Genomic DNA, 26,938 nt, shown 5'->3' on the forward strand with positions numbered 1-26,938 from the left:
AGGTCCTTTGTGGACTAGTATATAAAAAGAGTGCGAAACACTCATAGGGAGGCCTGGAGGGTAGGATGTCCAACGGGATGGTTGTAGTGAGTACTGAGTACCGAGTGAGGGAGTGAGGGAGTGAGTACCGAGGGAGTGAGGAAGTGAGGGAGTAAAACTGTGTTTAGGCATTATGAAAGGTAATGTCGGGATGGGTGTAGGCAGCTTAAATATCTAAGAGAGATATCATTTTATAACACAAAGCAGCACTATGTATAAAGGTGCAGTGCGTATGATGTACGCTGTAATGGAATCAACACAGATTGGAATGAAGAAATGGAGTGGAACAACACAATAAATGGAATGAAGAAAGGAAGTGGAATCAGCACATGAAGCTAATGCATGATGCATGTATACTTTGTATATTGGTATCAGGCTATACTATCCACAGTTACAAACACTTTTGATTGTCCTAGCATGGAAATGAGACGTGGAGATGGAAAAACAAGAGAAAAGGGAAAAAGTAGAAAACCTACGAATGAAGAATATGAATGCAATAGAAGTAGAAAAATATGAAAATAAGAGAAAGGAAAGATAGGAAAGAAATACTACAAAACTATCCGAATAACTTCTTCCCGAAGCGTCGGTTCTCGCGCTGTCTCTGCTCCTTGGCTGCTTCTCGCCGCCGGCGTTTCCATCCGCGGTTCGTGTCGCCACGATTCTCCCAGAACCATTTCGCAAACGCACTTTCCTGTCCTTCTTGCCCGCCTGCGTCTGCATCTGCACCTGCGTACTCGTCATCAACGTCGTAGCCGTCGTGGTCAGCGTCATGGTCGACGACATCGCCTTCGGCGTTCCAGCGGAGATATCGATCGTCGGCATGGGCATGGGCATGGGCATCGGTATAGAATGCAGATGGGGCAGAAGCTACAGGAAGATGAGAATCAGACGGAGCAGCATGATCAGCAGTAACATCCGGCTCGTCCTCTTCGTCTGCGCCAAAGAAACTGAATCCGAATCCTGAAGATTCTTCTTCCGGTTGTCCAGCTGGTTGTTGGTGTGATCTGGACGAGGACGGACCTTCGCCGGCAGCGTGAGAAGAAGGAGCGGAAATAGAAGGAGGGGGTCGCTTTTTGAAGAGTGCTTCGAGGGGGTGGATTTCTTGTTCCTCGGCGGTAGCAGGAGAATCAATGTCCATTGCTTCTGCGTCTGGGGCTTGATCTTTGATGACTGCGGGCTTGGATGATGATGACGATGATGATGGTTGTGGTTGTGGTAATGAGGAGGCAGACTCTTCGGAAGAGCTCTCTTCTTCGGCAGAAGAGGAGGCGGAGGCAGACTCAGAGTCCGACTCGGATGATGCGTCTTTTGAGGCCTGAGATTTCTTCGTAGAAGCGATTTGGACAGTTGGCTTTGATGCACTAGTAGTCTTCTTCGCTGCCACTTCTTCTGCTTCAGACTCGGATTCTTCGTCGTCTGACTCGGACTCGGAGCTAGATTGTGACGCCTCGCTCTCCTCTTCCTCTGATGATGATCCACTGGACGACGTCTCATCCTCTATCCTTTTTCTGTCGTCAGCCCCGTCCTCTGACGAGTCTTCCGAGTCTTCCGATTCTTCCGACTCCGCCTCCGAGTCCTCACTCTCACTATCCATCCGGACAAATCGTTCTTTTGGCAACTTTCCTACCCCCTTTACACCCACTGGAACTCCCTTCTTTCCCTTCTTCGGCTCTTCCACTAGATTTCCCTGCTCGTCCACCCATCCTTTTCCATCAACATATGCCAACGGACTCTTTGCACCCTCGGCGGCAGCGCCAGCTTGCTTCAGAAAGCTCAACTCCTTTTTAGTATTTGCAAACTCATGCACAGTCGTTTCTCGTCCTGATTCACCCGTGAGCTTGCCCTTTTTCGCCTTGGCCCCAGATTCAGACCCATCGGCATGAACTGAAGACGCGACATTCGGCGGGAGCGTCGTGCGGAACAGACACTCTGGGTTTGGCGTGTACAGAGACTTTTGCGTTCTCTTCTTATGCTTTTGCTCTTCCTTTTTCGTCATTTTTCTATTCTTCTTATATGACGGAGGCTCAGTCCAGCCGCGCTTGACGTTGCGGTTATCCGGTAGTTGGAATCCAGGCAGAACGCCGTCCTCGCGCTTGCGCTTCTTGCTTGGTTCAGGCAATTTTCCTTCGTTCAACTCGTCAAGTTTTTCGCTTTTATCTTTGCCTTGGTCCAATCCAGCCCCGACTTCCACAGCAGTGGCCGGCGGATCTGCAGGGTCAAACTTTTTGGGCGCAGCTTCTTCAATGCGAACTTTTGACCCTTTCAGAATTGCCCCGTTCAGCTTCTTCTTGATGCGTTCCGCGTCTGCTGTTGGCAGTTCCACGTAGCCGTAGATGCGCTCGGGAAATGTCTGAAGAGAATGAAAGGATATGTTCGTCGCACTAGGCAGTAGAGACGGCGGGATATACGCTTTCAATAGCGTCTCATTTAGCGGAGTAATGTGCAGTCGCGTTCGCTCTGGGACAGTAGTATCAGCCTGTCCCTTGAGATCTTGGACAGTCATGCTGAGAAACTGTTTGAAAAGGGAAAGAAAGTTACCTCCGCATTCCCGGGGAAGCTGGATTTATTTTGTTGCTTCGAATTCTCGTGGGCGGACAACTATTTGGAATCGAGACTTGAATATTTTGGTATTTCGGTCGCGGCAAATTCCGATGTCGGCATGTCGGACCCTGAAGATGCTAGTGGATCACGCTAGCTGCTTTTCGAATCATGTTTTTTGTTCTTGGGGCCATTTGGACTAAACGGATAACAGGCAAGAGCAGAACGTCCACAAGCATACCATCTCGTAATTGGGTGTTAATTCCCAGTTCATTGTTTTATATAATATATGAATGAGCGCGCATTGCTAGTCTAAAAACTCCCACTATCCCTGTCCAGCAACAACCCAAGACATTCAATCTAGAGTTATGACGATATGTTTCCGCAAAGGAGTTAAGATGCCCAGTCCTGTCATCACAGATCAAGCCTCAAAAGAACCCAGGCTCGTGATTCCGCGCTTACTGTACCGCTTCCGGGTCAGCGCCAGAGAATCTCGATGTTTAAATCTCGCAATCATGTCATCTCGGGTCGCCATTGCGGGAGGCTCGTCTTCATTCAGAGCTGCCACTGGCTTTACAGGAGCTGAGAGCACAGAGCTGCGCCGGCGATGCTGACTAGCCCCGAGAGCATATCCCATTCTCACTTCGTCTGCTTGACGTACAGGGGCCGGTGAGTGAAGAGCAGAAGTCTGTTGGTAGGCTTTGTCCTCCTCTTTCTGGCTTGGATTCTTAGTAGAATCAACAGGACTGCTGCTATCATTCTCCCGGCCTTCCTGCCTCTGGTCATCTGGAACTCCCCTATTCTTATGCTCCTCATCTTTGAAGCCAGGGACTATGCCGCCGTATTGGTCAGCGCATTCTGAGCACCCAATTCCCTCAGTGATACCTCTCCCCTCTTCTTTCAAATCTGGGACAGCTGCCGGAAATATGGTCGCTGGATTATTACTCCAGTCCCACCTAGCAAAGTTGGACGCAAGCCGATTTTTTTCTTGCTGATATTGCTGCTTATCAATAATGCTCACCCTGCGAGAATTGTCAGGAGTGGTAGAAGTATCTGAGCCTGGCAAAATTGTAAAGCCCGAGCTGGCATTGCTAGACTGGCGCGAGTCCCTGCCCTGTGCCAGCGCCCTAAGGCATGTGCTGATACGCTCCAACTGCACGCTCATTCTGGGCGTCATCGATGCAGATGAGCTGTAACTCTCCGACGAATAATCATCCTTCCACAGAATTTCATATACACTATCGCGTGACTTGACCACCTGCGACATACTGAACGTACGGGCCGGGCTCGGAGAAATACCCGTATTGAATCGCACCATGTGCACGTTTGCGTATGTTGTTGCAGCTTTTGCAGTGGAGCTTCGACGTAAAGAATTATCATAGAAAATCGATCCTTTACCAAAGGTTGGCTTCTTGACAGATTTTGACAATGTTGTCGTTGGTTCCCCTTCGTCATCAGCCATATCCCCACTGTCATTACTCCAGCCTCTTTCATCGTTACCGCTCCATGCAAAGTGGGCTATGGCTTGTCTCGCTTCATTCATGCCATCGGCCACAGGAGAAATCGGATACCCTGGAACCTCCTCAGGCACGCTTTCCACGTCTTCCAAGGTTCGCCGAGACTGTGGTATGACAGAGCCAGCCAGGCTTTGTGCGCGGTCAATTGGCTGCGTACTAGCCCTTCTCAGAACAATGGTTGCAGGTATATCCTGTGTGCGAAAATTTTTCTTTTGATGTTGCAGTCTATGCTTCACACTCGGCACTTCTCCTGGCATAGTCGTCTTGCTCTCCCTCAGAAGTGGTCGATCAATAGGGCTTTTACTCGCATTTGTTTTGAAAGACGGGCTACGAGGGCTGCGGGCACTTGTGAAGCTCCAACTTCTTAATTTTGAAGAAGGCTGAGCAGCATAGCGGCCCGCCTTCTGTCGTTGCGACATGTCGATCGTTAGCTGCAATGACCGTCTTAACCATCTTTCGTGAGGCGAATGGTCACCCAGGATTGGAGGGCGTCTAGTGGCATCCTTAACCAGGCCTGCCGGCGAACTCTTTCTGCGGACGTGAACGCCCTGTTCAATAAGTGGCTCAGTCCCCTTTAACGAGGAGCTTGATTTGGAATCACTGATGACCTCATGTTCCATCTCTGTCTCTCTTATATCTCCTTCATTCGGCACTTGGCGGCCAGTCTCTGAGGTTGATCCTCCCCGAGAAGCCCCAGAACCTGTGTCGTCACTATGTATGGTAACTTCAGAAGATCCTCCTTGCTTGCGCAATCGGTATTTGGCTGCATCAAACATATTCAGGCTTGACCTATCATTTTCTCCTGGCTTGAAAGGTGGAGATTCTGTGTCTCCCTCCGATATTGGCGGAGTCAAACGGGTAAAGTCAACGCTGCTGCTGTGGGCACTGCCAAACCTTCGTCTCCCGGGGCTGCAAGATCTCGTCGATGGGAATGGTGACGGGGGACGGTTTGTTCGTCTCAAAAGCGTCTCGACAGAAAGGAAAAATGGACGACTCTCTGGAGAATCTAAGTAACGCGGGAGCGGCGTAGTGAGAGCCCTCACAGCTTGCGGCCGCTTTGCATGGGGACTATTTTCATCATTGCTCGAGGGTGAGTTGGTTGGAAGACGCATTCTACGCACTTCGGCGTCTCCTGTAAGACAATGGACAAGAATGAAAATATGCTCTTATAAAGATAGAAGAAAACCTATAAGCATCAGCAAGATATTCTTCAATGGCTCCAGAATTTCCTGCTGCCTACAAATACGATGGTGTTTTGAACCTCGATAATTCCAAGTCGGTTTAAGCACCTTTAGGTAGTTGGCGTAGAAAACATTTTCATATAGCACAGATATGTTGTTTTTTGTGTCTAATCACGCTTCGAGGTGCGTTCTCAACGGGGAAGTTGCTGCAAGTGCTCCGGAAGGGAGGAGCACCTGAGATCCAGTGCTAATGCCATGCGGCATCATTTTTGGGACGATTGGGAGAGCAGACTCAACCAAATACTCTAAGGTTGGTTTGATCAATTTGTCAATATCAACCTTCTAAGAGAAAAATGACAATGTCAATACATTGTTGTGGTAGCAGCTGAGTTTTGTATCAGCAAGAAAACACTGGATCAAGGCTCATTTCGTAGGTCAATTTTTTATAAAAAAGAAACAAAAATAAAACAAAAACTCAGATATGATTCCATAAATTCCAAATTAAGTCTGCGATTAAATTGAGAAACTGTTTAATAGAATAATGAAATTTTATTATCTTTGAAATGCTCAACAATTCATGATCTTTGCTGCCATGAGGTCATAGAAAGAGGTTGTGGGGGACGGCCCAAGAGGAAGATGGTCGGCAGTGTAACCTCGAGCTCTGGCTGATGGGTTTAGCGAGGCCAAGGATCAGGACAGCTGGTTGATAGCTCGACTTCAACCGGGTTACCTGAACTGCGACTTGCTCAGCAAGCAAGCCAGCCAGATATCTATTCATCTAACCATGGCGATTTTGCCATTGACGCTGCTGCTCGGTGCTGCAGCGAGTTCGGTTCTCGCTGCAGGATCAAGCCGCCCACGCGGCGTTGGACCAGAGTGTATACAATCCCCGTCGTAAATAGCACTGCGATAGTTCCAATGCTAATTGGATGAATGGATGCTAATTTGAATGCTTAATTAGTCGCAAAATTCTATACTCCTGCAGATACATTTACGTGTATTTCGAATCCATCTATCAAGATTGCTGCTTCAAAAATAAATGACGATTACTGCGATTGCCCCGACGGCTCCGACGAGCCTGGCACTTCGGCTTGCTCCTATCTCTCGCCCCTGACGCCATCGTGGCCTGCCGCTGTTGTCGGCGATACTAGCAATACTACCTTGGCCCTTCCTGGGTTTTACTGCAAAAATAAGGGCCATATACCCGCCTATGTTCCATTTGAGAGAGTGAACGACGGGGCCTGTGACTACGAGCTCTGTTGCGATGGGAGTGAAGAATGGCAAGGTGTTGGCGGAGTGACTTGCGAGAATCGGTGCAAAGAGATTGGAAAAGAATGGCGATCGCAAGACGAGCAGAGGAAGCGTTCCCTTGGTACGGCGATCAAAAAGCGAAAAGAATTGGTCGCGGAGGCAGGCAGACTTCGAAAGGAAGTTGAAGATCGCATCGAAGACCTTAAAATTCAGATTCAGGGCAACGAAATGAAGGTCCAGAATCTAGAGAGAGATCTGGCGGACCTTGAGCGCCGTGAGAGAGGTCGAGTTGTGAAGCCTCTCGGGACTGGCAGTAAGGTCAATGTTTTGGCTGGCCAAGCCAAGGCAAGAATTGAAGAGTTGAGAGAGGCGGCGATCAAAGTGCGCCAAGAGCGAGACGAGTACGAGGGAAAACTCAAGGAGCTGGAGACCATTCTTTCTACATTCAAGGTCGAGTATAACCCGAACTTCAACGATGAAGGTGTCAAACGCGCCGTGCGGAGCTGGGAGGACTATGCTGCGCAGCAGCCGGCCGGAGACGGCAATACTGCTTTAGAACGCGATCTGGACGAAATCCTCAAGCCAGACAGTGAGACCGGCACAATTGACTGGGAGGAGTATGGAAGCGTACAAGAAGACGACGTTGAAGCCCGTGAGCAATCCCCTATCCCTTTTATTTTTGGCCCGGTCTTAGGTTTTCCTTGTACTGACCAACCCATTAGTCTACAAATTCGAGGAATACCTTCCGACCTCCGTTCGTGACTGGATTCACGAGAAATGGCATGATCTTCGTGTCCTCCTCATCCAGAATGGAATTCTGGCAGAGTCTACACCAGGAGTCGAGTCCAAGGGAGTTAGCACTGCCAAGAATTCTCTCAATGCCGCCATAAATGAGCGGAACAGCGCTCAAGCGGATCTCCAGCGTCATCAGGACGACCTCTCTAAGGATTATGGCGAAGACGATATCTTCCGAGCGCTCAAAGGGCAATGTGTCTCAACCGACTCTGGAGAATACACCTACTCACTTTGCTGGCTTGATCGGACAGTCCAGAAGCCCAAGAAAGGAGGCGGCGACACAGGCATGGGTAACTTTGTACGCCTTGACAAGGTCACTGTAGATGAGGAGGTCTTGCCAGATGGCAAAGGTCTTGGCTCAGGTGAGAGGGTTGCCTTGCGCTTCGAGAACGGTCAGCATTGCTGGAATGGGCCAAATAGAAGTACACTAGTGATCTTAGCCTGCGCCGAAAAGGACGAGATCTGGAAGATTGTGGAAGAAGAAAAGTGTGTGTATCGCATGGAAGTAGGCACTCCAGCCGTCTGCTCTGCTCACTCTTCATCGGCCGGTGCGGCCAGGAGTGAGACGCCAAAAGACGAATTATGATGAGTTTCCTCTACTAGTATCATTCTAGAGATTTTGTTTTATTTTAGCTAAGTTAGACATATGGCAATGTTCTCTGGCAAGGAATTTACACCTTTTCCATTTTGCCATCTTGGGGAACACGTGCATTACTCAACATTGACCATCTCGCTCAACTGTGCACAGAATGCATACTCGTCGCCAAATGACTCCAGAATACTCTCACATAGGTGACTTGGGACAATGACAAATACCTGGCACGGGATTGAGAAATGCAGATGACAGTCATACTTGAAAACAATGACTCGTCCTATCAATGATGATTGTCACGAATAACGTATAAGTTGCATGCCTCTAGATCTATGATAATCTCGCTTAGACCCCGAAGTCATTTCCCCTCTGAACCCCCCTCAATCATCATCATCATAAACAATAGCACTGTTCTTGTACTAAAGGCTTCTCTGCCTTGGTTGCGTCTTTCTGCAAAAACCTCTTTGATCTGTAAAACGCAAAATTGAGATGACACTCGAATTTAGCTACAATGCGGGCCTGATTGAAGACCCATGAGATGTTCGTTTGCATTCTCATCTCTTTGTTCAGACCCTTTGAGCGGCCCACAAACCCCCCTATTAGGGTGTCTAGCGAAGCCCAGCATCTTCTGTGACTTGTGTCTCATTCCTTTGAGAGCTCGTGGAACGTGGACAATTCCCCCAAAGCGCTCATTGTGAGGCACATCAAAAGCAATTGACCAATGGAATGCCCTGGATATTTGCTCAACTTCCCAATTTGTACCTCATGCTTGACTTTTGTCGGACGTCTCCGCTTTGGAGAGCCGCCCATCGGACCGCGTTTCTTGAGCGCTCCGAGTTAGGGATGACCTGGTAAGCGCGCTGTAACGACACAATTTACTGCAGACGACGGCATTATTTTTTGGTTTCTGATGACTGAACGATCGATAGTATGTTCCTTTCCTTTGCCGGCGACTGACTTGCCATAAATTCTACCTTTCTTTCTCACATTAGTGAGACCGTGGTCTTTGCGCTCGAGGTAATTGATATGAGTCGATAGAAGATTGATTGCAACCCACTATTGTGCAACGTTATCGTATCCATCACCCAATATGGGTCGACGTGACAGCTGCTTCTTTCCGACTCGCACACGCAGCCCACGCGTCTTCAGTACGCTAGGGTGAAGGCAATATAACATGTTGCGCATCTCATCATTATTTCCCTGGCCCTACTTCAATAATATCACATCATACAATCCTTATGCCTTGGTATCCATGCGTTGTGCGTGTGATTGATCATTGCTATATCTTGGATGCTTTTATGCATGACCACATTGAAATTATTCATTGATGGGACAATTCCCCTTGCGTGTGGACGTGATCCCGTAACACTTGTGTGCTTTTTCATACAAACCCAACGTCATCGGGGTTCGATACAAAATGGGTCCAAAAGTTCATCACCGGATTACTTTGCACCTTTCAGTCAATTTCGGCTGCTGTCTGCGGGAGGGATATTAGCGTCGGGGGAGGCGTGGGTTGCAGGTTAGAAAGACCCCGGCCTTACATCTGGATTGACCAATCGAGCTTAGAAACGAGAGTTGGCCATTGAGCCAGGATCATCCGCAACCCGGGACCTACAGCGATTCATTAAGTTGGTTGGTGCAAAGCAAGTGCCTCGAAGCTGCAGGTACAGCGCTGTACATTTAAGCACTTTGCAGTGCAGTACAACACGAAGATGAGGCTGCAAAGGCTCACTTGGGGCATGTACTTTGACACGCTTTGCCGGGATGACGGCAGAAACATTAGGTCATATTACAGGTATTCGCTGAAAAGGAAAATCTCGCAGCACAATGGCCAACTTGAAGCACCTTTTTGTCTGGTTGCCGGTATACTTTTTTGCCTGTGCGGGTTGGCTGCGTTTTATGAGGCGTTGGTACAAAGGTATATAGCTAACTAAGGTAGGTAGGCTTAGGATGCATGGGTGATCAAGATAGCCCCTTTTTGCTGACGATGCAGGGTCTTCTTGGTGGCCTGTGGGTCAGAGACAGACAGTAGTGATGCTTCCCAGCGTACTGGAAATCCACGTCTGGGATCCCACTGCGCCCCAAATCAAAATGGCACGACCAAGTATTCTTTACGGCAGGATCCCACGAACAAAAGCACAAGTCTCGGAACGGAGAGGAAAAAAGTATCGCTCAGGTTGGCTTAGGATCAGATCGCGGGAGAGATCAAGGTCGTATGCCGTGTCTCTGTAACTGATGGCTCCGTCCTGGTGAATGCCCTAAGCAAGGGGATGAAGCGACTTCGGGGGGGAACTCATGGCCGTTGGTCTATTTTTCATTCCTTGCGCTCCCCCCGTTTCAGCCCTCCCTTGACCCGTGCGAATCACTATATGAAATGTATTACTACCAGTGACCTTGCTCTGTAGAACTTCTTGGAACTCTTTTCGGATCCTTTTTGCGCTGTTTGGTGGTGATCGAAAAATTCATCCTTGATATATTTTGCAATTTGATTCATCGCCATTATGCGACGCAATGCACCCCGTGGTTGCCTTGCTGCGCGTCTGCATTAGAAAATTATTGTCGTCCAACCCCTGATATCGCGTCTACCCCCATTGCAAAACCTGTCTGTCTTACTCTTCGCGACGATTGGGCAAAAACGGGCCGCGTTGAGTACGATTGGATGTTGTGGGACCTGGTGAAGGGGTTTATCGAGTTGATTAGAGTGAAGAGCATACACTACGAGGCCGGCGATTGTGGCCACCACGACTTTACCAAATCACCCACGAGCTGAAGTCGATCGTCTCTCTTAACCTTTTATCCCGCTTGTCCTTTCATTGATCATTATTGCTTCAACCCCCTTGTTCTAAAACACCTAATCTTTTAGTGGGCCACTGTCCCACAATCTGGGAACGGCCGGTCCGAGTCGTTAGAGCCCTCAAGACACGCGCCACCTCTCCACTATTTTCGCCCCGTCGCCTTCGACCCGAAGAGACAGGGGAACTAGTCAGGCACGATTTCTCCAGTCATTGTTCTCTCTGGCCTGCAATTCAACCCGCTCCTGGTCCTGGTGACGTCCATTAGGCTCGAGCATCTTTTGTCGTCCCCACTGCGCTCTCCTTGCGAAATCTCTCACGCGCTCTTCATTTCATCGAGATCAAAATTTCTTCTCCGATAAGAGTGAATGGTTCCGTCCACCATTTGAGAGACCTGATCTAATCCTTATTTCGTCGATCTTTGGGTTCGCGTCGGGCCTTCCATTCCCTTACGCATTCACACACTCTCTCACTCGTTTGTTATTGTGACTACTAACATGTGAGTTTACACAACTTCACTTGATCTCGTCGCATATGCTCATACTCATTCATCAAGCACGCACACTTCCGGACTCAGCAGAATTTTATTTCGCATTGTCCTCTGAATGCTCAGCTGGGTCTAATCGCAAAAGATTTCTTCAACAACCTGATCTCGTGAGTGGAGTCTTTACTCCATCGTCCGCTCGTTTCAAATTGAGAGACTTGAACAAATCGCCTCAAGCTCACTCACTCACTCACGCGACCTAAACCAACGAGATACATTTCGCCCATTCCCAGGCAAACCTATCGCTTGAATACACTGTCTGTCCGTCCCATGAAAATAATTCGACTTTTGAAATCTGGCATAGTGGGCTGGGCTCATATGCATGAAGTGTCTTGAACTTAACAAGACAGACAATATTAATACACAACCCTTCAAACACACGAGAAACTTGAGGCTAGTGCGGAATTTCTCGCCCGATATCGCACTTCATATCCTTCTCTCAGGCCAAACAATTATACGACATTTTCATAAACCCTTGTCAGGATGAATAGATTCAAAACCCGAAGAAAGGCGAAAGCCGAGCCACCTGGCAACCTAGGGATACCCGACAGCGCCGAGAATCCCTCGACGCATTCGCTGAATCCTCTGAAGAAATCAAAGAAGAAACAACAGCCCCCGGCACGGCCCGAAATTGACCTCTCAAATGTTCTTCCATCAAACGATACCTTCCGCACCAGTCTTATCATGCCAAAACTATCAGCCCGGTTCAGCATGCTGCGGGATCAAGATGATCCTCTGTCGCTGGTTGGCAAGGCCAACGATGATAGCGTCTTGGATGTCAAGCGCCAATCGAGGCTCCTTGACTATGGCTTCCTTCGCCGGGACCTCTCAATAATATCAGAAGTGACATCCAGCGGATCACTGCGGGCGCCTTTCGAAGCTGGACAGCATGAGTCATCCATTTCTGGTGAGAGTTACGGGACAGAAGAAGAATCTCGTAACCAGGGAGGCGTTTTGAACCGATCGAGACCTTTTGAATCAAATAATATGTTTGGTGGCAGACAAAAAGCCTTCAAGGTGATGACCTCGGACTTGGACGAAAGTCAGAGCTCCGGCCAGAAACCGCCTCGAGGCGGAGCGCTTTATGAGGCAGATGTTCCCACCGCTAGTTTCCATGGCCCAAAGGAGATGCCTTTGGCAGAAAGCGTTTCTCCTCAACCCTCAAATCGCGAAGAATTAACCGATGTTGACCACAAAGAAGACATGTTTGAGCGGTCGTCGGCGATCTCCAACAAACGTACAACTTCCTCATCAACAAATTCTGGACCGTCCGTCACTCGAACCTCAACGGTCGCATCTTCAGTAGGCTCCCAGATTGCGGCTTTGGAGGCTTCCATTGCTGCCGCATCTACATCTACCGCCAAGCCTTCGAAAGAGCCGGCGGGCACCAGTGCCCAGAACGTTGACCGAACCCCGGCAAGACCAAAGCGTCTATATGAGCGTGGACTCGACCAACATCTTCATGATCAACAGTCTTCGGCCCTAAATAGGCTCGACACCATCCATCGTCTACGCTCCCGTCCCCCTCCCTTAGACATCAAGCAATCGAAGCCAAGAAGCGCTTCGAATCCGCCAGATTCACTGGGTCGGCCTAAGCAGATGGCTGTGGTGCCGAATCGAAAAGAAGGTTCGCTGCCGCCTTCTCCGGCTCCAGGATTTGACGGGTTCGACTTTCGATTCGAGAGCCTCGAATCGAAGGATAGTAAGCCCGATCTTGCATCTGCGCCATTGTCGAGTCCAACGATTAATCGGATGGAGGAGCCGCTGCCCTCCCCTGCTGCCGTTTCTACGGCAAGTAACGGCAGAAGAGGGTCTGCTGCAACTGTGTCAACGCACGGCGGATCACAATCGTCACGACGTCCATCAGATGCGAACGGAGTAGAGAAGCCTTTGCTGCGCTCCAAGGCCTCACCCCTGGTGGATAAATTTCAGCCTTCCGAGTCCAAGTCACGCAGCTCCGAGGAAGTGGAAAATAGAAACCAAAGCGCAGGGCCTCGGCCTAATCACGTGCAAGCCTATGGCGTGTTCCATCGTGCCGCGGAGAAGTTCAAATCAGACGCAAGTACTCCTAACGTTCAGCGTGAGAATGAAGCAGAGGGCACATTTTTTGCAAATTTTAGTGAGAGTGAAAGTGAGCACAGTAACGACTGGCATGTACGGTCCAGGAATCGAGGTGGAAGCGAGGACGATCCACGACCGGCACCACTTCGTCCGTCCAATGCAAAAGTTCGACGGCCCTCGAAGGAGACCAATGGACCAAAATACCCAAAGCTGTACACCTATTCCGAACAGGATATGTCTCCTGTCAGCACCACATTTCCTGCATTTATCACAGGTCACCAAGATCAAATCCATCGTAGTGGCAATATGCCAAGCAACTTCAACGAAGACTCTCCGACTCTTGGACCGGTTTCAGGACTGAACGGCCTAATCAGGCAACATCTTCGCATGGATAGCTATCAATCTTCTCTGAATTTGGCGGTCGATGCTGATGCTTCAACGGCAGGCATAGACTTTCCTGAACCGTTGACACCTAGTGAGACTGATGACGACCGGAGTGGACGACTCGCTGGTCAGCGAAAAGGATCTCAGAATTCTCACGATGCAGCAGCATCTCCAATAGGATGGCCCTCTTCAAATACCATGGATGATTCTCAGTCTCGCTTGAGACAAGATGCCCCAAAATTTGCCCCTTGGGAGGAAGAGGCGCGAGGCCGTCACGCTCGCGGCGGAAGCACTGAGACCCAGGTGGAGCGAGCAGAGTTTGCCAATGAGCTTGCTCAGAGAAGGAGAATGATTGAGCAAAATGTGCGAGCCTTCACGGAGACTGATATTCGTTCTGCAAGTCGTGCTGAGAGCACCATTCCGGCTCATCCCCTTCGAGATCCTCCACCAAAGCCTTCCAACCCCTTCGGTCTTCTCAAGTCAAAGTCGAGCAAGTCATCGCTGTCGGGAAAGCAAGAGGGGTCTAATAAGTTATCAAAGGTACGGCTGCCAAATTCGAATGGTTTACGAAGTAGACAGTCGGAGGAAGAACTCCGCAGGCAGTTGGAGGAGGAAATTCTTCGAGAGATTATCCGGGGCCCCAAAATTCCTGGCGTGCAGTCCAAAGTCTGGCCGCGAGAGCATCAGGCGATTGGAAGAGAAAATGAAGCCACTCATTATAGTGTACGGCACGCTTCCGATCCTGAGCGACCGCCCAGCCGGTCTCATCAACGGACCGCGAGCAGAGATCGGTCAGTCTCTGAAGCTTCTGCTGGACGATCTCGAAGCCGAAGCCGAAGTCGGCAGAGAGAGGCCCCCCGACACACTGTGATGGAGGCATTTGATTCTGTGTTTGGAGAGACCCCGGCTGCAGGCTTTTCCAGACCCTCACCGGACATGTCCGGCTCTATGAATTCCGAGCACAGTTCCATTGCATCGCCGTCCAGATTTCGGAGTAATAGTAACTCTCCTGCACTCCCAAACTATTTTGAACGACCTGGTGTTCGACCCAACCACTCACGGCCAGCGTCTCCGGCGATTGGATTGTCTTCGCATCCATCTCCTGCGATGCCCATTTCGGGAAACTCCACGCCTCCTCTTCACGATGGCGTACCTATTTCCCAGAATTCGCCGCCAAATGGACCGATATTTTACGGGGAGCAGCCCTTGACTCGCACGTACCGTAAGAAACCAATTCAGAAGTCTGATATCTCGGAACCTACATTTGTATCGTCTACCTCAAGTGTCACCACTATTGACCTCCCTCAGGGTGCGAGTCTTCGCAACCATGATGGAGAGGGGACGAGTCCACCACCTGTGCCTCCAATCAATCCACGCCGCAAGCGCGGAACCGCAACACAATCGTTCTTGGGTGCCTTTGGTGGCCGGAATGACAAAACTGAGCCTGCGCCAGCTCCTCAGCCGTCTCCAGTACCCCAAAGCGCCGTCTCACCTCTTCAGCCGGTGGAGGAACAGAGCAGCTGGTCTGACGATGAGGACAGCCCCAAACGCAAACCCAGACACCGGCTCCGGAAGAGCATCAGTGAGGGAACTAGCTTGCGCATTCGCGCCAAGCAGCAGTCCGTTGTGGTGCCTAACACGCCTCCATTGCCCAGGTCCCCAATCCCCCCGGCTACCGCTGAGGGTCACCCATTCTGAGCGCGAGATTGGTTTGTATCAGACTCAAGACTTTCAACCTGATTGCAATCTCGATTTGCCACTTCATTTGAGGAAGAGTCAAATTCGGTTTTGATCTTACCTAATCCTTTCATCTTCCTGTTGTGTTATAATTCTTTCGATATCAGAAATCTTGCCTAGGTATGGTGGTTGCATATCAGATAATTGGTGTTTGCGGAGCTATCACGGTTAGGGAGCGCGGCGCCTTTGACTTGAGCCACATTTCGAATTTATTGTCTACATTTGATTTTTCTTTTCCTTTTTTTTTTTTTTTTTTTTTTCGCTCTCCTGAGGTTTCGTTTAGTTTCAGGTGATGACATGCATGATATTTAGTGGGGGCTTTGCTTGATATCTCTTCTTGCATATGCGCTCTGCAAAGATATATTTGCAGAGAAAAAGGCAGTTTAATAGGTTTTCCATTCCCCCTTCTCGATGTCTTCGATTTGATTATTATCTCTTATTTACCTTTCTTTGCCATGTGACTGCCCGGACATCTAATATTGAGCCTTTTCCGGCGTTTCAGTCTTCATTTTTCCCCTCCACACATTTTTTCCCTTTTCAGTTGGCGGATTCATTCGAAGATTTTCTTTTCTTCGGCACCAGACGTTTAGAATCTCGCTGGTCAGGTCAGAAGGCTTTCGAGTAGCTAGTCCGCGTATCACATTTCTGATTCTCAGCGCGAAAACAGAAACTAGTGTCAACCTCCCCAATAATATCAAACATACATCAAATCCCTTTTCCGACAAGCAGTGATAGTAGAAATGAGTAATCAGACAGTGCGCCGACCGTGCCTATCGGAGAAGAGAATGCAGGGGCAATGTGGCATGACGTTGGTATGGACCGAGTGAAGAAGCAAGCTTAAGCGAGACAAAGATTCACAGGCCGAAAAGTGGAGGGGCCGCCGCTGACTGGCTGCCCCAGCTAAACTCTACTCTCCGCCCTCCCACTTTGGTCGCGGGTAGAATTAATGTTGAATGACTCTTGATCTCCAAGAAGAGGCCTGCCAGCATTGATTCAAATGATCATCTAGCCTGGCCCTGGTATAGGGACTCTTCCACATTGTCATTCATTCATTTCCAGTCCTTCCTTTTTTTCCCTCTAAAGCGACACGGTACGGTACCCTCCGCAGATCATTGAAACTCGTCATGTTAGCTGTTTCTCACGTTGGGGGGAGAGAGAGAGAGAGAGAGAGAAAATGATTACTGCGAGTAGAGAACCCAAAAGGCTGACAGACACCCTTCGGAAAACCAGAATAGAGCTATCCAGTCCCCACGTCTGACTACGCCATCGAATCAGACTGATCGCGCCGCATCGTATGATTTTATCATCCTCATGACCGCATAGCAGCAGTTGTAATAAGCTTCATAAGGCGCAGCCCCAAAAATCGAAAGCCTCCCACCGTAGGGCGACGATGGCGCCTCATCCGGAGTCGTCACCCCGTCGTCCGACGAAGCATGAAGGGGCCATGCAAACTTCAAAGCGCCCGCCAGCTCCACTTAAGCCTGTCGTCCCAATTGTTCCCGTTGTTCCGCGCAGTTTGAGCTACAAGAACGCTCCAGTCCCTGTATCGCAACATGTTCCGCAACCGACGAAGCCCGCATCCCCAGCGGTCACCAAGGGCTCCCGCGGATCTTCCGGACACCCTGGTACTGAAAGATCGAAGGCCTCAAAATCCGAATTGAAAGAAGAACAGCAGGCTGCTCTTCCCAGATCGATTGACACTGCGGAGAAAAGAGCCAAGGCGACAAATGCGTCGAAGTCCCTTCCGGAGGAAACACAAAAGGCGTCGTCAAATGGTCTATCAGCGCAGGCCCAGCAGGAGGAGCAAACAACCTCTGAAGCTGAGACTCGGGAGAAATGCCTGGAGGAGCGACCGCATTCAGATGTCAGAAACGTTGAAGACGACCAAAGGAAGGGACAAACCGTTTCTGGTAAAGGTGCAAGTGCTTCTTCCCAGCAAAACCATTCACCGGTGCAGATGAATGGAACACTGGTGACTGCGCCCCAGTCATCTGAACAGAGGAGGCTTGACGACATAAGCGCAGCGGGACAATCAGTGAACTCCTTGGCGCGTAACACTGAGGCTGTCGCTGGCCTACAAGATGAAGGTACGTTCTACGATGAATGACTTGTCATGGCTCCGCTTTTTCCCCAACCGCTTTCTTTTTTAGAGCTCCGGCCTACCTCTTTCTTCTCTCTCCCTCTAGTCCATCTCAAACTCATCTAACAATCTCCACAGAAGCAACGCTGCAAGGGGTTTCGACGATGCCTCGCCCTCATCCTATTTCGTTTCATCCTCCGAACGGGCAGTCAACGCCTTCATCAGCTGGATCCATGTACGCGCAGCCTCCGATGCAATACAATCGACCGATGCCTCATCAGCATCGGTCCAGCGCTGGCGGGGTCTTGTTTGGAGGCTTCACCGGGTCTTCGAGCCCATCTCCCGCGCCACCAATTCCGCACTCCACAGCCAGTATGCCATACCCACCTCCGGGAACTCACCCTCATGGCTTCGTAGCGCCTCCTTTTGAGCAACCCTTCCACTACTTCCCCCATCAACATCACGTTGCGGAGCCGCACCCTGGTTTTGTTTACCCTCCAACCTTCCCCCCACAGCACGGTCCCTATGGCCACGGCAGCGAGCCATTTAACGGGCATATACCTGCCTACGGCAGATTTGGCTCCTTTGACGCAGCCGGAACGCCCTCAGTTTCTCTTCCCATGATGCCGCCTAGACCTCTATTGGAGGACCAAGTTCACCGAGCCTATGGCATCCAATGGGATGATGCTTCGCTCTCGACAGTTGCTCCGGATTCTGACGCTGGAAGCGGAAGTGGCCGCATGCGAGATGTAATCACTCCCCGCCCATCGTCCAGCGCAGACGAAAAAGCATGGCTGGAGCTCGAGCTCGCCCGGGCAACCCTTTCAGGACGTATGGGTTCCGCCGACGGCGTTAATAATAACCTGCCCCATGTGAACGGAAACTTCAGCAAGGGAGAGTTGAACAGAGACAATCATCATCATCAGCCCTCCCCTCCTGTTGACACATCCGACGATATCAAGTATTACCTCCGCGGAAAATTTTCCGACACCGACTTTGCCGATTACTTGCTCGAAATCCATCATCCCAAGAACGCATATTGGTATGTGCCTTTCGCTGTTCATGGAGTCATTGTCGGCAGAAGCCATTTCTTGCGTTACTTGCTGTTGGAGCATCGTAACAAACCGGTTAATCCGAGCGGAATGAAGAAGGTCAAACTTCTGATTGATGACCCATTCATCCAGCCTGGTCCGTTTGCTATGGCGTTGCGTCATCTCTATGGTGCGCCTCTCTTGACAGCTCAAGACATTGAAGGTATTAGGGCTCATCCCACGTTCGTTGACCGCTGGACAAAGGAAAAGTGGATTCTCAACAACCCTGAAGATAAGATGGAGTTCGCTCTTTCATACGCTGCTGCTGGCTATCTTTTAGACTTTGAGAACATCACTGCTTGCGGAGTTCAAGTCGCTGCTGAATTCATCGGTTGGGACACTGTCGAGCTTGCCTTGTCTTTTGCCTTGGAAGGCTTGAGCATTGAAGATCCCGAAATGGGTTCAAATCCTCACCCCGCTCCCCCTAGTCCCATTGGCTTCACTGATGCTCAGACGAACGTCCAACAGGTTCGCAAGTTGGCTATTTCTCATGGCGAGGCATACAATCCCTCTTTAGGCGGCAAATACGGTGTCTTTGGCGTTACTCTCATGAACAAGATTCTTGATTTCATTATCGAGAACATCCCTGCGGACTTCGAGCTCGACACTTCAATCTCCCAACTCGGGCGCCATCCTCGGCTTTTCGTCAACTCTGAGACGAAGCCCAACATCTCTCACCCTCGTCTGGCTGCCATCCAATTTGGCGAGCTGCCTTCGGAGGACACCAGCAAGTTGGAATTCTCCACCAAGGTGCTTTCAAAGATTCTCATTTCCCTGCCTTATGTATTGCTCAAGTACATTCTTGAGTCTCCTCGTCTTGGCGGGGTTCAAGGATGGGCGTCTTATAAGTTTCGTGAGAAGGTAGCCCGAAATGTGATTCGAGAACGGGAGATGAGACGTCAGAATACTTTGGCTGCGGCACTGAATCCTGCCAACACTGATGGTGCAAGCTTGAGATCCCTCAACTACTTGGCCTGGAAAGAGGTTGTTCTTACCAACCCTGAAGTGCAGCATCACGAGGTAGAGGTCAAGAGAGAATGGGATAGCCTTCCTTGAGCTCTATTCACATGAAGCCTCTCCGATTCCCATCTCGTTTTCTTGAGGAGAACTTGGGAGTGTCTCAGAGAAAACGACGTTATGATTGAGATTGTGGGCGTTTGGTGCGGACCTATTCTGTTGCCATCACTCATGCTAGCTTGCTTTCTCCTTGTATCCTTTCAGCTCCCATTTTGCTACATATTTGCTTGTTACGGACGTTCCAAAAACTGACTATCATCATATCTGGCGAGGCATTAGTCCTTTTCTTTCAACACCATATTTTTGCACGATTGACGATGCATACCTCTGGGCGTTTACTTGTCTCATTTGCTTAATTTGCTTGTCCCTGCGTACTGATGATTGATACCTGCACCTTTTCAAGAGTCGTCGCTTCCGCCTTCTCTGGCGTCATCAATGTTAGATACCACAACATATGGAAGGAACCATCGTGAGCCGTTCCTTCCCAAAATACAACTTCATTTCTCCAGCGTGTGATCCTCGTGGTGGTGATCTGGCGTGTTGTTTCTCGCGTCCTAGGAGTATTTATACCCTCCCCCCCTATCCCCCCCTTCTCATCTTCCTCTTCTCTTCTTCCATCACCAACATCGTTTCGTTCGTATACCGATCCAACGCTTTTGCTCCTTTTGCTCATAAAGCTCTTCACGTTCGCAAATTCATTTTGCTTCCTTCTCTCTTGTGCATCTCAAGCTTCTCTAAACCCAGTCCATATTACCCGCTTCTCTCGTCTTCTCGTCTCCTTGACGTTTTGACTTTGGTAGTCGTCGCGTTTAACGCCTCGATTACTGCACACCCCCCTGCGCGCTATTCAAGCGTTTGCAAACCATCCTCCTTACATCAGAGTTCTTAGAGGACTTCATTAGCCATGTGTAAGTCTTCCCATCCCGCTCTTCTCTTCTCTCTTCCCTTTGCCTTCACGCCTGCCCCTATCATCCTTTGTTTTGGTCTTGTTCATCCATCGCTCCCATGTATCATCTCTACCACCCAGAATACCATTTGCCTCTTCTTCGACCAAGCTAACATTTCCCTTTTGCTTCAGCCGGTTTTCGCTCCATGATCGAGGATTTTGGCCTCGAGGCCTGTCCTCCCATTTCCAAGGGTCGCTGCGGCTTTAAGCCCGCCCCCATTGGATCTATGGGATCTCCTAGTAAGTTAAACCAGTTACCTTCCCCTTCCCCCCAGCGCATTTTCGACGTGCTTGACGCGTACATAAGTGTTTATATACGCTGACGCGTGTTTGTTTATAGGTTTCACTATCTATGAAGATAGCTCCGACGAGTCTATCTATCAAGTTCCTTCCATTTATTCAGACTCTGACAGTGAGAACTGCCCTCCAACCCCTTGCCCGAAGAGCAAGAGGGTCTCAGGTAAGTTGTTTCATTTGGCGTTTTTGCCCTACTCTGTCCTTGGCTAATGTTTTTATCGTAGCGCCCGGATTTCTGGATGATTTTGTCAAAAATGGCTTCAAGGTCAATGAAGACCGGCCCATGACTCCAATCCCAGTCCCGGCCGAAGTCAACAAGACGAGTATCGAAAAGGTTGAGCAATACCTCGCCTCCATGAATGCAGCTGGTAAGTCGAGTCTGATTTCATTGTGACAAACCCTTGACTGATGGCTTGTGCGACAGATCACTTTACTTCTGATTTGGATTTTTTTGATTTTCATGATACCGGTGTTCTCATGCGTAACATTGGAACTCCAAATTCGGATTTGATGGACTTTACTTCTCCTCTTGAAGTAAACACTGTTTATATCGATAACGCGACGCGCGGACAGTGGAAATCTCCTATTTGGTATAGCGGTAAGATAACTTGATCCCCCTTCACCTTATCGCGAGAAGACGCTCACTAATGTACCCCCTACAGGATCTGCATTCTATGGCTCTGACGAGTTTGGTCCGACGAACACCTATGATCCTGTCTATGAGGAATTTGCTGCGATGAGCGTTGGAAATGGACATGTGCCGCGGAGACCGTTTGGTAATTCCAATACTTTTGCTGAAAAGGCCCGCTTGGCTCATCTTGCGGCCCAAAATAATTCTGCTGGTAAGCTTATGTTGTTTTTTCTTGTTTTTCCTTGATTGGCAATTCTCACATCGGACTTTGGCTCACTTGTTTCGAATAGGCCATAGCATCGGGATTCCCGGCTGCACCGTCGTATCTGCTCCACTTCTGTCTTCGGGTTGCGAGGCGTGCGACAATGGTCAACGCGCTGCCCTTGGTCTTGCTCCCCAAGTTGATGATACTTCTGCCCCTTCTTCTGACTTTCCCCAGATTTCTGGTTTCCCTTCGTTGCCCACTCCCCCCACTCATGGTGGATGGACCACTCTTGAGGAGGAAACTTCCCAGTTGACTAAGCCTAAGCATTCGCGTTTCTTTTCTTCCGATACTGATACTTCTTCTATCCTTGCCACTTCTGATCCTGCTGATTTTCGTTCTCCCCCCATCGCAAATTTTCCTTTTGCTGGTTTTTCAGTGAATTGGGAACCGTCTCCGGCCGAAGTGTTGCAGGTGAAGATGCAAGAACATAATATCCGAGCCGAGGATGAGGTTCGCGATGAAATTTACTCTTATGAGTGGGACGAGGATCGCGAAATGCTGGTTGGTCCTATTCTTGTTCGCTCGCAGGCTCCCGCTTCGATTTGAGTTGTGAGCGCTGAAGACTAATAACTTTTTTTCTTTTTTTTTCTCTTTCCACTTGAAGCTTTTCTGTATGACTTAGATTTTTCTTTTCTGTTTTCTTTGTTTTTTTTTATTCTTTGTATGTGTTATTCCCTACCATAACTGTTTTTCGCCCCCTCTTGTCGCAGGGGCAGCGCCCAGAATAAGGGACCGCTTTTTTTTTTTGTATTGTTAGCTTAGAAAATACCCCCGGAGCCCCTGATGGCCGTTGCATTAGTTACCTTTGGTACTTTTAGACAATAGACGGAAAGTATATATCCATTTTACCTGCCGCCTGAGCGAACGGAATCACTTGCATGCAATAACTGCTCTTGGTCTATACTTCTTTGTGTTTTTTGCTGTCTTCTAGTATAATACGTGCAATCACCTTCTTCATGTATTCATGTATTCCCGTATTTATGTAGGGCCCCAAACTCTAGCTGACGTTCATCAGTACTAGCTGTAATTAGACATTTTTTGTGATTTCCTGCTCTGCCTTTTGCCTGCTTGGGACTCGTCATCCACCCAGCCAGTCAGCTAGAAGAATAATGCTGTCACTCGCCTTAGAGGACTGTCACTGGATTCTTGTCTTGAGCTTGAACCTGCGCCGTTTGCCTTGTATACTGCTATCCAGAGTGCCTGATGAGTGGGATTCCCTCTGCCATTCTCCCTTGTCATAGACTGTTGATGACCCTCCACTATTTAATGATCCTCCTCGAACGCTTAGTGGCAAAGCTATCACAGATGATTTCAACTCGCAGTCATTTTTTACTTCTAGTCTCCTACACTTCCACAGGCCCGGCATTGCTTTGCTAAAGCTCATCTTCAGCAGCCTGTGTTCCTGTTCACATTCAAGCCCTCTTCCACATGCTGATAATCTGCATTTGTTTGTTTGTTTATTCTTCTCTTTTTTCTTTTTTTCTTTTTCTCTCTCTCTCTCTCTCTCTCTCTTCTAGAACCTGATTATAGCCTTGAGCTTGACAACGTACTAGTAACATGGCTTTGAAGTAACATATTGAGTAACAGTAAATTGTGAGTGCCATGGCACAGAATAAACACGTTCCGTGATTTAGTACCACTAATCGACAGGGCGTTTGGCATCTTCATGGGACCATGATACACAGGGAGCTACTCAAATGCTCGAATGGGGGATAACGCTGTCGTGTTCTCTTATTGTCCCTTACGAGAAATAATTTATTTCCTTTTATTTAGTTTAAACATGAAAATAGTTTAAAGCTATATGAGTAATTATAGTATCTAATAGTAGAAGTAAAGATGGAACAGTGAGAATACAAAGCGTAGTCCGTATGCATAAATCTTTAGGGTTTGAGACACTCGTACCGACTGCAGCGTATGAAGAGGCGTAGGGTGGTGACTGGATATATTGTAGACACAAAATAGCATCATTGCTATTCCACGCCTGCCGTAGCAAATCACGTGTAAAGACTAGCCCACGGCCCAATAAGGAAATGACATGTTGGTAGATCTCGAATGCCAGAGCCTTGTCGCTTATTGCATGTTGTTACGGCCCTCGGACCAACAGGGCCCGTTGGGCTTTTGTTTGTTTACGCTGTTTGTCTACCGCAACAGCTCTCTTGATCTACCTAATCTTCACAACTGTGCGAAGGAGGAATATTCAACCCGAACGCGTCCCCGCATTGACAGCAACAGCACGAGTGAAGAGCAGCAAAGAGATACCCTGCAGTGGATAATTAAGTATCCTTTTCTGTGCGGGTGACCTGCGAAAGGGACAAAGAGACAGTTGGGATAACGCCAATCGTTGACGACGATTCTACCAATTGATCGACAGACTGGAACTCTGTACAGTTGGCAGAAACATTTGGAAGCAGGAATTGCGATTTACCTAGCTCACAGAGTTAGACTCTGTGAATTGATAAACACTTGCTGTGAAACGTCATTGGGCTTTCTTGGAGCTAGTCGCGGATTTTCGCGGAGAGAGGGCTTATAGACTAAAATTAGGTGAGTAAATGGCAGTTGCTTGATGTGCCTTTCGAATTTCCTTTCAGTTCTGATTTTCATGGATTGATCTCGTTCAAATTGCATTGATCCAGGCTGACGTATAAGAAATTAACAGAAAGGCTACACAGTCTCGGAGCATCGAAATGTCGCAGCCGCTCGGAGAAATATCTTCATCCGATTTGAACCTTAGATCACCTGCGATCAAGGAGCGCTTCTCAGATGCAGGACAAGACGATTTGGTTAACCTAGGACACGAGGAAAACCACAACCACGGAGTATACGACATGCCTTTTAATGATGACATTTCAGATGTCCCTGCCAGCTCTCCTTTTGACATGTATCCATCAAAGCCGTCCAGCCCGCTGAAGCCAATCCCAACAGCGAGGAGAAATTCTCCCGCAAAGCAAACACATTCGCCTGCAGTTGCAGAGAGCGCGAGAAATGACGAATTCAACGACGTTGATGACCTCGACGTCGACCTCGAGACACCAATAAAAAATTCCGGTCCCACATCTTCGGCCAACTCCATAGACATTCACTTGGATGAGGAGGACCACGACGCTAGCGCCATTGACTACGAGTTCTCCGAAATTGGCGCCACCCCGCTTGCGCGCCCGATTGAAAACAAACAAGAGGATGTCAGTATGGATGACACTTGCTTTAGCGATTTTTCCGCCATTCCCAATGCCGATATGACTCTTTTTGCGCGTGTTGGACAACAAGCAGACAAGGAATCCATGACAAGTCCTACAAAGTTTTCTACAGCGGGTAGCAGTTTTGTAAGTCAACTCTAGCACCCATATACCACGGAGACCTTTGCCACTAACATGTCAAAGTCCCCCACACCCCGCCGTCGCCGAGGCCTTACGACTCCCGGGTCGTTTCGCCAGCAGTCATCAATTGACGATTTGAGCCCAAGAACACCCTCTCCCTCGCCGACGCCCCGCCGGATTCAGAGCTCTGCCAAGGAACAAACCACATATCTCCTCGACTTCACTGAGCAAATCAACTCCTTCTCCAGCGCATACCACAATTCTCCAAGTCGGCACGCGACAATGTCTCCCAGCAAGCCTCAGCCGGAGCTTGCGTCCTATATGGCCAGCATGCGGACACCTTCACCAGCGAAGCAGAGACTCCCTCCGGCGACGCCATCGGAGCAAAGGAAGCTTATGAATCTGCTTGACTTTGACATTCCTCCTGCACCTACGCCACGATCTATTCCTAGCATTACTGCGCGTGAGCTTGAGACGGTCAAGTCCAATTTTCAGTCTCAAATTTCCTCCATGCGCGCCACTCTTAGCGGCAGAGAGGCTGAAGTAAACAGTCTGAAAGAGGCCATCGCAGATGCCGAGCGACGCGTCGGCGAGAATATGGAGGCTGTACGAGAAGAACGTGCTACACGAGAGAGCCTCGAAATGGAAAAGGCGGAATGGGAGAAACGTGGCAATGATCTGGAGACGCTCCTCAGAAATGCCAGAGAAGATTTCTTCCAGGGTGAGCAAGAACGCGAGCGGCTTGCCCAGAGGCTTGAGCAGAGCGAGAGGAAGCGTGAAGAAGCCGAAGCCCGAGCTACAGAAGCAGAAAGCAAGGTCGCAGGTCTAGAAGCAGGAGCCGCTTCTGCCACCTCGCAATCTGATGAAGCGACGCCAGGCACTCCCAAGTCCAACAAAGACGTTGAGACTGCTGTAGAAAAAGTCGCTCGTGACCTCCATGCTCTCTACAAATCGAAGCACGAGACCAAAGTCGCTGCGCTACGGAAAAGCTACGAGTCCAGATGGGATAAACGCGTTAGGGAGCTTGAGGAACAGATTGCTTCTCTCGATCAAGAAAACACTCATCTGCGCAACAACATCAACAGCAACGACGATGTTGAAATGTCGGAGCCTCGGGAAACGGAATCTTCAGAATTAGACCGTCAACAACTTGCCCAAGCTCTCCACCGCGCCCAAGAGCAGGAACACCGTATCGCTTCGCTCATCGAAGACCTCAACACGTCGAAGCGTGAACATGCCCAGCTCATGAGTGAATTACACCAGGAGCGCCTCGAAAAGGGCGACCTCGTCGCTGCCGTCGAAGAAATGCTTAATATCCAAGCAATGGCTGCCACCACCAATGGATCTACTACCGAGCCACCTACACCAGGCACCAGTCGATCTACCTCTGCTTCTTCAAATCCTTTTTCCGCCTCTATCAATGCCGCAACCGGTCTAGAAAATCTCCGAAGTAGCATTTCCCGTGTTTCGGGTCTGAAAACCCCTGGATTTGGCGCAAGTATGATGGGCTCAGGCGGAGAAAGTCGTATTGGGAGATTAGGAAGTGGAGTCTCGTCAGGCAGCGCTGCTTCTTCTGGTTCTGGTTCTGGTCTAAATTCAGGATCTTCCGCGTCAGGATCGGGATTGGGGCTCGGCGGCTACGGGAGAAGTGGGATTATGAGTAATATTGAGAGAATGGGAAGACGCGGCGCTTAATTCATTCTTGCTTTTTTTTTTCTCCTGCTTTGTGCTTTGAATTGTTGCTCAACATGGGGGAGTTTAGTCGATTGTTTTCGTGTTTTTTTTTTTTTTTTTTTTTTTTTCTTTTTTTTCCTCGTTGGGTTGAGGTCATTGTCCAGAGAGAGGATTTATGGCGTTTTTCGTTTT

The 26,938-nt window shown here is 49.2% G+C and overlaps 7 protein-coding genes across 7 annotated transcripts; 5 read left to right on the forward strand and 2 right to left on the reverse strand.

Moving 5' to 3' along the window:
- Nucleotides 1-395: 395 nt before the first annotated feature.
- Nucleotides 396-2,635, reverse strand: L228DRAFT_247251 (hypothetical protein). The gene has a single exon (XM_018332600.1). The coding sequence runs from the start codon at nt 2,540-2,542 to the stop codon at nt 596-598; it is 1,947 nt and encodes a 648-aa protein (XP_018188405.1). The 5' UTR covers nt 2,543-2,635; the 3' UTR covers nt 396-595.
- A 238-nt stretch (nt 2,636-2,873) lies between these two features.
- Nucleotides 2,874-3,927, reverse strand: L228DRAFT_247252 (hypothetical protein). The gene has a single exon (XM_018332601.1). It carries the CDS (start codon nt 3,842-3,844, stop codon nt 2,999-3,001), a length of 846 nt encoding a protein of 281 aa, XP_018188406.1. The 5' UTR covers nt 3,845-3,927; the 3' UTR covers nt 2,874-2,998.
- A 2,083-nt stretch (nt 3,928-6,010) lies between these two features.
- L228DRAFT_282931 (hypothetical protein) lies at nt 6,011-8,236 on the forward strand. The gene is made up of 3 exons (XM_018336058.1): nt 6,011-6,153; nt 6,237-7,178; nt 7,249-8,236. The coding sequence occupies exons 1-3, from the start codon at nt 6,060-6,062 to the stop codon at nt 7,905-7,907; spliced, it is 1,695 nt and encodes a 564-aa protein (XP_018188407.1). The 5' UTR covers nt 6,011-6,059; the 3' UTR covers nt 7,908-8,236.
- A 3,496-nt stretch (nt 8,237-11,732) lies between these two features.
- L228DRAFT_268234 (hypothetical protein) lies at nt 11,733-15,392 on the forward strand (the record flags this gene model as incomplete). Its single annotated transcript, XM_018335097.1, has 1 exon — nt 11,733-15,392. The coding sequence occupies one exon, from the start codon at nt 11,733-11,735 to the stop codon at nt 15,390-15,392; it is 3,660 nt and encodes a 1,219-aa protein (XP_018188408.1).
- A 946-nt stretch (nt 15,393-16,338) lies between these two features.
- Nucleotides 16,339-20,130, forward strand: L228DRAFT_282933 (hypothetical protein). Its single transcript, XM_018336059.1, has 3 exons — nt 16,339-16,521; nt 16,662-17,518; nt 17,650-20,130. The coding sequence occupies exons 2-3, from the start codon at nt 16,822-16,824 to the stop codon at nt 19,656-19,658; spliced, it is 2,706 nt and encodes a 901-aa protein (XP_018188409.1). The 5' UTR covers nt 16,339-16,521; nt 16,662-16,821; the 3' UTR covers nt 19,659-20,130.
- Nucleotides 20,131-20,523: 393 nt separating this feature from the next.
- On the forward strand, nt 20,524-22,613 carry L228DRAFT_260985 (hypothetical protein; the record flags this gene model as incomplete). Its single annotated transcript, XM_018334296.1, has 7 exons — nt 20,524-20,527; nt 20,698-20,805; nt 20,906-21,025; nt 21,087-21,230; nt 21,287-21,460; nt 21,525-21,704; nt 21,784-22,613. The coding sequence occupies 7 exons, from the start codon at nt 20,524-20,526 to the stop codon at nt 22,302-22,304; spliced, it is 1,251 nt and encodes a 416-aa protein (XP_018188410.1). The 3' UTR covers nt 22,305-22,613.
- Nucleotides 22,614-24,442: 1,829 nt separating this feature from the next.
- L228DRAFT_268237 (hypothetical protein) lies at nt 24,443-26,767 on the forward strand (the record flags this gene model as incomplete). The annotated part of the gene is made up of 2 exons (XM_018335098.1): nt 24,443-25,078; nt 25,136-26,767. 2 exons carry the CDS (start codon nt 24,443-24,445, stop codon nt 26,765-26,767), a joined length of 2,268 nt encoding a protein of 755 aa, XP_018188411.1.
- Between the last annotated feature and the right edge of the window lie 171 nt (nt 26,768-26,938).

This window comes from Xylona heveae (assembly GCF_001619985.1).
Source record: "Xylona heveae TC161 unplaced genomic scaffold L228scaffold_5, whole genome shotgun sequence".
NCBI classification, from domain to species: Eukaryota; Fungi; Ascomycota; class Xylonomycetes; order Xylonales; family Xylonaceae; genus Xylona; species Xylona heveae.